Genomic DNA, 10,504 nt, shown 5'->3' on the forward strand with positions numbered 1-10,504 from the left:
CTTAACCTATTAACTTCAAATAAACTTTTAAATGCCCAGACTTGTGTAGGTTGAGTTGCTTGAAAAGCGTTTTTCATACCATTTATACTTTTTGAGCTGTATTTGAATTTGCCTGAAATCCTATTAATTCCTATGTCGATGCATGGAGACATTTAGAAAATATATCCACTTTTTCATATTTTAAGCTTGACACCTCAATTCAGCTTTAGAATGTGTAGCCAGACTTTACTTAAATAACTTCCATTCAGAGTGGTGATACGATTTAGACTTTTTAAACGTTAAGCCTTTTTAAGTTGCATGAATTAACATGGGTTCCATTGGGTTCCTATGAAACATTTTAAAATGCATCTCCTATTTTAAGCTTGACAACTCAATCCAACTTTAAAATGTGTACTGACTGACCCTACTACTAAGATACATTTCATTGTTATTACTTGAAGATATCTCAAAGGTTTCTCTCTAAGGTAGTGTGCATCACTGCAAAAGGAAAAACAGCGCCCCCATTTCACCTGCAGATCTCTCACTTTCTCTTTCTTCAACAATTTAAGTATAGTAATGGTATTTACTGTTGGGTTAGTTAGGTATAACTTGCTGAAGTAATAATTTTAATTCTGTTCATATTGTACAACTCAACATGGGTTTCAATGGTCACCAAAAGCTTATTTACCTTACTTGAAGATATCTCAGAGATAGAACTAAACTTTCACGAAACTGTCACTAAACTTTCTCCACTACCAATAATTCGAATATTTTTAGCCAGCTAAGCAAGCACACCAACTTTCTACTGAAACTTCCTTTTCTAGTTTGTTTTTGCAATTAGTTAATAGTTTCAGGGTTTCAGTGGTAGGCAGGGCCCTATAGGTACAATATTGAAAGACACTACATTTGGGATTTTGAGAAGATCACTTACACAACAGTCACGTCTTTTTCCACTCTGCCTTGAACGTCGCTGTTTCAGGTAGTACAGAAGCGGCGAGCCTCTCTTTTTTGTAGGCAAAGCAAAAGCATAATTCGTGTTGGAATACCCATTCTTAGTGCCATAGGCCTGGTGATTTCATGGATTACAATTGTATTGACAATGACACCATCAAGTTATGTCACCAGATGATTAGGATAGACTATTATTGGCATATAGTGGTGTTGGACCCAATTGTGAGAAGCTCAGCCTAGGTTTCCTCACGGTACACCTAGGCTATATCTCGAATCTCTTGACATATAGAAACTGAGATTCTCAAATAATTAAACATAGGCTTACAGGCTATCTTATTAAACAAATGATTATGCTATTGTAGGGGCACTTTACATGCCCATATCATGGATGGGGCTAGAACATATAGGTTTACAGCCTAGTCTTTCCAAAAATAATAAGCCTAGCTTTGCTTTCAGTTAAAGTGATTGTCGGGGAGGTAGAGGCAGTGGGAATCCATGTGATTTAGGAGTGAGATAGGGCGCGCTGTTTTGGCGCACACCTTCAAGGTAACCAATATGTGTCACTATGCACGGGAGTCAGACAATCAATGACAGTTGCGCGCGGCCATGGATGGCTTCAGCGCCTGAGCGCGCCTCTTCCTCCTAACGACAGAGGGAGTGCGCGATCTCCGGAGAGAAGCCTGGAGAACGAGAGAACCCGGCTGCTGCTGCCGAGCTGCCGCTGCTGCTGAGGGGAAGGAGGAAAACATCATGAGCTCCAGGAAAGGTACAGAAATATATTTTGAATTGCAAATATTTCGCTTACAAGCTAGCTTTTCTTGGATGTGGTTAGAGGTTGATGAAATAACACGCGTGTAGGGTTTCTGACCTTTTTGGTAAACGATGCTCAGACCTGCCAGCCACAGCTCGAGACTGATGTGTTGTTCTTTCTCTGTCCCTCTATTTATCCCCCATTCCGTGCTCGGACGTCGGTCATGCCTCTGCATAAATCTAATCTCTCTACAGTGATGGCCATCCAGGCCCGAAAGAGAAGGCCGAAGGGGAAAAAAGACAAGACAGCCCACCATCGGAGGTAAGCGGGGCGGCGGTCGGAGTGGAATGGACGTGGGGTATTTAGCATTGTGCTTGTTTGTTGTGTTTATATGTCAGGTTGTGACAGCGGTTGGGCTGTTTCCCCATGTTTAGAACATCGTCAGGCAGGCCTGTTTGGCTGTTGCGAGGGCGGCAGATGGGGGAGAGACTGTTTTTGCGCACGTATGGCAAAACGCATACACATACTGCGAGGGGCAAGGGCGATGGTGCAGGTGCTGGCACGAGAACTCGGGTTGGCCTCTGTTCTGAGCGGTCCACGCTGTGTGGTGTCGGAAGTTGCCATTGGCAACGATCAGCGGGCCCGATGAAAGGGCCAGTCGGTGGAAATCTCGAGCCAGTGGCTGGCTGCCCATAATCAAATATAAAGTTGTAGTTTGCAATGAACCACTAAAGACTGTCTATGAGCTGAGCGTTTTGGTTCAGCTGAGCTTTGACTTGGTTTGGGGGTTGGTTGCAAATGAGATCTGACAGATGTGTCAGGCTTTCCTTGGCCTCATTGCAGTAATGACAGCGCTGGAGACGGATACACATCACACATGAATACAACATTTGTCGGCTTAGACGGTAGGCTACTCCTTGTGAATTCGGACTTGTTTTGTGGCTATTACGTGGTGGTGATCGAACTGTGTGTATGTATAAGGGAATTGTATGAGAGCACGTACAATTTCGATGTGTGAGGGAGAACTGTATGCATGGTGCATGAGCCGGTATTTCGGCGGTCTGTCTTGAAGAGTGCAGGGGTTGGTGTGCACAGCGCAGTGGCTCTGTAAAGTGCATGCGAATTGGTGTGGGGCTGACTTCATGCCACTATATTATTGGATCGAAGTCACTGGCATCAATAAGGCGATATCAAGGTTTTGCCGACACTCAGGTCTATCGTATCTACTAGAATGATTAATCTGTGTTGCTTAAGGATAACATATTAAATCACAGACATTTTGTTGACAGACATTCACAAACATGTTCTTTCATTTTGTCAAACCATTCCTACATCAGCCAAGTGTTTTTTTCTGCATATTGTATTATTTTACACATGTAAATGCATTTAGATAGATCCATAGATTTAGATAGATGTTTTAATGTATCTGTATTACACTTATTCATCCATTGCAGTTGATACATTTTGGGTTAATCAACATGATGATGATCTGTGTGACTTCTCACAAGCCAGCCTCTGACTCCAATCAAAATTAAAAAGTTGTGAAGAGGTTTGGGAAATTATCTGTGAAATGCGCTATAAAAAGTCCATCTCCCTGTCTAGACTAAATTGGTTTTCAAGCAGATTCTCATGAGACTGCATCTCTCTCTCTCTCTCTCTCTCCCTCTCCCTCTCCCTCTCCCTCTCCCTCTCCCTCTCCCTCTCCCTCTCCCTCCCCCCCCCCCCTCTCTCTCCCCTCCCTCTCTCTATATATAATAGAAATGGCCTCTCTCACCTTCAAAGAGACTAAGGCCATGCGTGCAGCTGTGAATACTGTCTGTCTGTAGAGACATGATTTAAGCTTGGAAACCACAAAAAGCACACAACATGTTCTTGTTGTGATCATCAGGCAACAAGTTCTCCTTCCTGATTGGTCGTTTCATCTTGTTAGTGAGTTTCTGTTTCAGTTTGTGTGTGGGTGTGTGTGGGTGTGTGTGTGTGTGTGGGTGTGTGTTCCCAGTGCATGTACTTTGGTTAGCAAAGCAAAGGAGTGTTAACATTGACCCAAATCACTACCTTCCCTCCATTCATCCATTCATATCATTTGGAGAAGACACACCCCTGACCCTCAAGGGATGCCCATCCCTCACCACGCCCCCCTGCCTGTCTGACTGACACCTGACCTGACCACACCCTACAAGACAACCCCCCCCCCACACCCCCCTGAGAGAGAGGAGGGAGAGCCCAAACAAAGCTGGGAAGAATAGAGTCCTTTCACTGATCATCAGCAACACAGAACAGGGCAGACTGCAGGGTTTTCTACAGAGAGACTCACTTACTCACTACTGGGTGTGGTGTAGAGATTGTGTGTGTGTGTGCGTGTGTGTGTGTGTGTGTGTGTGTGTGAGGGACGTTCAAGAGTTCGATCCCCTGCCAGGCGGATTTGTTTACACGGATTTGAGTGTGTGTGTGCATCTATTACTCTATTACAGTATACTGTATATCGATGGATTGAACCTGTAGAATATGGAGCAGATATCAGCTATAGGCTAAAGCAATTGCAGGACTGAGGCTAACCCAAATAGTATTGAGTATAGCTAGGACATCTACCTGCAACACACGTAATCATTTATGTGTACAGTATGTGGCAACACACGTAATCATTTATGTGTACAGTATGTGTTACGGCCTAATCAGTTCAACTTTCTAGACTCGCAGTCTAAAAGGAGAAAGAGCCAAAGTGCATACGGCTGAGGCCTGAAATACGGTTATCCCATATATCTGACACATACGTGGGTCATAGGCTTTTCGATAGCTTCCCTGAATTATCAATTAATGTGTATTCTACTGAATAATGTCAGAATAGTGAATAGTGTCAGAGTACAGGAGTCCTGCTGGGCCGGAAAGACATAGAAACCTGCATTACATGGATTAGCCAGTAGCCATAGCCACACAGAACATTATTTCATGGCCTTTCAATAGGTTTGACCTTGGTTATTATCAGCCATTTTTTGTCTACCAAAGAATTACAAATTAGAGAAACATAACACAATATAATTATGAAAATAAGACATTATAAAGGCTCATACATGCTTGTAACATAATCACATGTTATAGTCTGCTACCAACTGTTTCATTGTCTAGCCATAATGCTTTCTCCAGGTGAGTAAGAAAGTGTGTGTATGTATGCATGAGTTGGTGAATGAGTGAAAGGATCATGTTACTAAGTTACCTTATGGGAATAACTGACTACAAAGGAGAAAAAAGTGAAAGTCAGATGAAACAAGAGGGTGCGTGACAGGGAAAATGTACTTCATGTGAACTCTCCCTCTAGCAAGGATGGTGTCCCAACCAGCCCCGACCTCCCCCACCCAAAACAAACAAACAGTCAATATTCTGTTCACCATACTGAGCAGATCAAACAAATATAATACAGGCAAACTACTGTATGAAAGATCCTACCACGTCACAAGTTCTGTCTTGTTGACAAACACAGAGGCAGAGGCTTAAAAAGCTGTAAAAAAATAAATAAATAAAAGGCTATTTAAAGGGCAGTGAGCGGAATGAAAGACATTTTTATTTTAAGAAACAGCCGCAGTCATTTTCACACAGTCAAAGAAAGAAAACAAGTGTCAGTGTAAATGTATGGTACAGGTGGTGGAACCATTCGCCACATTTCTGGGGAATACCATCTTTGTAATGAAATACAGTATATATATATATATATATATATATATATATATATATATATATATATATATATACTCAGCTTTTATGTGATGATATTTGTGTACATAGTGGTTTCACCATTCAGAAATTACAATTTAATAACACGTTTTATGCATAATCCTCATGTTTCAGGGTACCCAAAAGTGTTGGGACAGATTCATCAAATGTCCAAATTAAGTACTCATGTTTAGTATTTGGTTGACAATCCTTTGCATGCAATAACTGCCTGAAGTTTGCGACCAGTTGACCCAGCCAGACGCTGGGTGTCTTCTCTGGTGATGCACCAGGCCTGTACTGCAGCCATCTTCAGTTGTTGTTTGTTTTGAGGTATTGTTGCTGAAAATCTTATCATCAGGAAGTTAAATGCATGTTAATTTAGATTTAGTGTTAGTCAAGGCCAATCAAGAACTTTACACTTTTTGGCCCTGAAAAACATCCTAGTTGCTATGGCATTGGTTGGTGGGTCATTGTCTTACTGTATGATGAAGCACCATCCAATGAATTTGGAGGCATTTGCTTGTGGTTGAGCAGACAAGATACTCATACATACTGTACACTTCAGAATACATTCTGCTGCTGCTGTCAGCAGTTACATTATAAATTAAGACAAGTTAGCCAGTTCTACTGGCAGCTATACATGCCCCAACATTAACACCCCCCCCTCCATGTTTCACAGATGAGGTGGTATGCTGTAAATCTTGGGTAGATCTTTTTTTCCTCCAAACTTTCTACTTGCAATCACTCTGGTACATTATTACAATATTCATCTTATCTGTTCACAAGACCTTTTAACAGACCTCTGCAGGCTTTTTAGAGCATTCTTCGGTCATCCACTGTAGAAGTCTGCCTTTACCACACTGGTCACCAGTGCTTTATTTTCTTTTATATATTATATATATATATATATATATATATATATTTTTTTTTTTTCTTTTAATATTAATTCCAAACTGTTGATTGGAAGTCTAAAGTTTTGGCTGTTTTCTTCATGTTGACAGACACCAATAGCAGACTAGGCAAATGCAAAGCCTAGAATCAATACTAGACATTGACAGCTCTATTATTCCTGACGGAACACACCTGACTTACCAGAAACACCTGTCAAGCCAATTGTCCCATTACATTTGGTGCCCTGAAATAGGTGCTCTGAAATACGATGCGCTGACTGGGTCTGTTTGATGTTGCTACACATCGCTCTGTAAACAGCATTGATTTTTGTCTTGGGTTTCGCCAGCCCTCAGTTTGTGATGGACCCAGGGTAGCACATAGCTAGCACACTGGGCTGTGCCTGGTTAGGGTTAGTAAGGCAGCCGGGTGGCTAGCCTAGCATCAGCCGAATCTCATGTTCTCAGGATAACTAGCCAAGTTGGATTTCTGCATAGGCTCTCCTAAAGGGGTTGTCAGAGTTGGACATGGTGCCCAGATTTGAGCAACCTTGATTTTTTGCAATATACTGTAGTACTACTTTGCTTTTGTGATTGAGTTTTGTTATGAAATGCATCAATGGTAATGATGAATGAGTGTATCATGGCAGTTCTCTATCATAGTCAAAAGAAGAAAGGGAAATGTTTAGAGGTTCTCCGACCTAAGCACCACTCAGGCCTAATGAATTGATTCCCAGAGGGGACAACTTAGTCATGGTGAGGAGTTAACACACCACCAGACCTGGTTCTACTGAATGAAGACCACTGGCCTGAGAGAGAGAGAGGGAGAGAGAGAGGGAGACAGAAAGAGAGAGAGAGAGAGAGAGAGAGAGAGAGAGACTGTACAGCAGTGGAGAGAAGGATTCGGGGGAGAACCAGGGAGGGAGGTAGTGATGTCGGGAGAAAATGACAGCAATGGAGAGGAAGAGCTAGGGGGAAGGGAGAGAGAGGAAACGAGTGTCAGCTAGCCTGTGCTGTATTGACCCTGGATGACACGCACATAGATCACCCCTGTGTGTGTGTGTGTGTTTGTTTGTGTGTTAGTGTGTGTGTGTTTGTACGTGTGTGCATATCTGTGTGTGTTGTTGTTCATGTACTTGTAGGTGTACAGTGCATTATTCCACTGACATAGCTTACAAAATGTGTCATGACAAGTCAAACCTGCAGGACTACAATATACAGTTCCTCTAGCAGTACTACAGGGAAAGAGGTGCAGAAGCAACATGTTTGCATACTTGGGACCGTGAAGAGTCTAAATACAACAAAGCCCATCCTATATTGCTTACACCCACTCACTTTCATGATTAATGTGGTAACATGGCATTAAGTACTCTGGTAGTCATGACCAGTAGGCAAGATAATCCCTGCGTCCCAATTCTCCTAAAGCGTGCACTTGTCCACTACCCCCCGTGGAGTTGAAAGCATAGGCTTGATGTAAGAGGCTAAGGTGCCCATGGTTACATCAATCCAAAGCTGTTAGATCCAACTAGTGGAGTGATGAAGTGTACAGTTTAGGGGGATGAATTGGGATGCAGCGAATAAGATGTTGTTGGGGTCCCCCGTAGTGTGAGTCCTCTCTCATGGCGGTGTTGACATTTATTACACTGTCATTATCTTGTAGGCAAATCAGATTGACATAGCCTTTGACGTAGCCATATATTTTATACAGGTAATTAGTCTTTGCATTCACTTGTTAGAGACCAGTTTGAGACCAGTCTGTCTTCATTCACTTCTATTCCTGAAACTGGAAAGATGTCAACAATAGGCATAGGTGAGAACTAGGGTTAGGCCTGTCGATATGGAGCATGTTTTCAGAATGAGAAACAGTAGAAGAAGTCAATGAAGAGGTGTTTCTTGAAGGTGATGTGTGATGTGTCTGTGGTCTCGATGGTGATGTGATCTTAGGTTTCATAGTTGCAGTCTGTGATATGAGCTATGTCGCTCATGGGCTCTACTCAGATATTCTTTCTTCATGTCATGAGTGTGGCTGACTGAGGACTCATTGAATGAAGTAGGCCACTGTACTATGAGTGTGGTAGATATTCAAATGGAACCTCCTGAAGAGGACCCTCACTCAATCTCCACTTTATAGTTGGTTTGAAGAGACTATGAGTTGATTTAGGAATGCTTGTTTTGAGCATGCTACAAGGGGTTACTTTGCTAATACCATTATGCAACTCAGCTATGGTTTAGCTGTGGCTAAACTCTCTGGAGGAAGCATAGATGACTTTCTTCCATACTTTGGGAGAACTATTCCTTTAACCCACAAATAATGATTTAGGCTTGTGCTAGTACATTGCACTCCACATCAGGATTTTGTGCTGGAATTTGACCTTTTGGAAATGTATGTTTTTAGTATTTAGGCATTCAAGCTGAACTGCAGTGTTTCCTTATTTGGTAGTCTCTAGTTTGCATACTAAAAACCCAAGGATGCATGTAGTTTCTGTTTGTAAGACTGCACAAGCTCCTTGTAGAACAGCTAGAGTGGTAAATAAATAAGATTTATTGAATTTCCTTAATAGGATTTGTGACTGCCTGCCTCTGCCTGCGTGTGTGTCTCTCTCACATAACATTTCTGAAGTCCAGTTTCAGGCCATCGAGGAAGGAAAGATGGAGGCATTATTAGGGCATGTAATTCTGTCTTCAGAGAGCTTGTCAGAGCCAGTGAGGGTGAAGACCGAAGAGAGTCTCTCACACCTGCCCCCTGCTGGTCATCAAATGTAAAACAGTGAGAGAACATTGGAAAAGCTGAAGAGGTATTGTGTTGATACAATTGACTGCCTTGGTTTACTATACATATTTCTGATATCAGCTAGAATTGCCACCAACCCCAGCAATTCTTTTCTGCCTCTTGTATCACTTAATCTTGGTACATTTTCTTCTCCAGTCCTTCATATTTATTCTCTCTCTCCTCGTCTGTGAGTGTCCGTATCTGATCATAAGAGTTATGGGTTGTTTTTCTTATATTCTGAGTGGCTGGAAATAGAAAGAGCTTAGGGCTTGTGTGATAGATAGAGAGAGATCAAGACATTGTGTGCTGCATGCCTCACACACACACACACACACACACACACACACACACACACACACACACACTCTCTCTCTCTAAGTAGTGTGATGAGAGCGAGAGCGTCTGCTAAGCATAACGTAGTAGATAAGTGTGTATAGCCAGATTTGACCGCAGCTGACCTAGTCAGGGGCAGGTTAGTTGAACACTCTCCCCCTCCCCCTAATGTCTTGATCAGGTGTGTGTGTGCGTGTGTGTGTGTGTGTGTGTGTGTGCGCGCGTGCGTGTGTGTGTTTGGGCAAGTGAGCTCGCACGTTCTTATTACAGTCTGGGATTAACCAGCAGTCTAAGCCCACATGCCAATCACATTGTGTAGGCGGCCCTTTCCTTCCTCTTCTCTCCAGTGTTGTAAATGGAATTCACAACGCCCATGGTGGTTACAAGTTCAGCCTGCTTCACAGAAATACCAAGATAACTATTCCTAACTATTCTGAATACCATCAGTTGTACAGTTATCAGACGAATAGAAGAATCACAGACCTCATATTATCTATTATGTAATGTACAACAGTACAGCTCGGTCTTTCCACCCTAGAGTGTGTGATGTGTTATGTTGTGTTCAAGCCATGGAAGCCAAATAAAACCAGATGGGGCGCGAAGGCTTCCAGAGCAACAACTAGGTCCTCTTGCACTAACATGGTCGATGGAAACCAATGGAAGGCAAGGGAGCTAGGCAGGGGAGACCACTCTGTCTAGGCCTATACAATGGTAGAGGACCCACTGATATCATGATAACATGTATTAACAATGTAACTATCAGGTCTAGTGCTACCATCAGGAGAGGCTGAAATCCTAAACCCTCACTGTGAGAGTGGCCACACAGACGGTGGGAGGAGATTTATTTGTCTCATTATCTATCTGCGCTAGCAGACACTCCATAGCTGTGTGTGTGTGTGTGTGTGTGTGTGTGTGTGTGTGTGTGTGTGTGTGTGTGTGTGTGTGTGTGTGTGTGTGTGTGTGTGTGTGTGTGTGTGTGTGTACAGCCTCACAGTTCACATACGTAAACACTCCATCTATCCTATCAGTGACCCTGCCATTGTAAACAAACTGTAATCTGTATCCTATCAGCCTGGCTGAGCCTTTTCCACACAACACAACCCTCACATGGCCAGGTGTCCCAAATAT

At 42.7% G+C, this 10,504-nt stretch overlaps 1 protein-coding gene across 1 annotated transcript in view; it reads left to right on the plus strand.

Moving 5' to 3' along the window:
* The first annotated feature begins 1,625 nt into the window (after nucleotides 1-1,625).
* The window catches only part of LOC310802224 (SRSF protein kinase 2-like), a 42,952-nt gene continuing 34,073 nt past the window's right edge, over nucleotides 1,626-10,504 (plus strand). Inside the window, exons 1-2 of the mRNA XM_083666515.1 lie at nucleotides 1,626-1,696; nucleotides 1,936-2,002. Of these exons, the coding sequence (XP_083522641.1) occupies nucleotides 1,681-1,696; nucleotides 1,936-2,002 (83 nt within the window). The 5' untranslated portion in view covers nucleotides 1,626-1,680. The remainder of the gene's footprint in view (nucleotides 1,697-1,935; nucleotides 2,003-10,504) is intronic.

This window comes from Argentina silus, assembly GCF_951799395.1.
Source record: "Argentina silus genome assembly, chromosome: 3".
Lineage (NCBI taxonomy): Eukaryota > Metazoa > Chordata > Actinopteri > Argentiniformes > Argentinidae > Argentina > Argentina silus.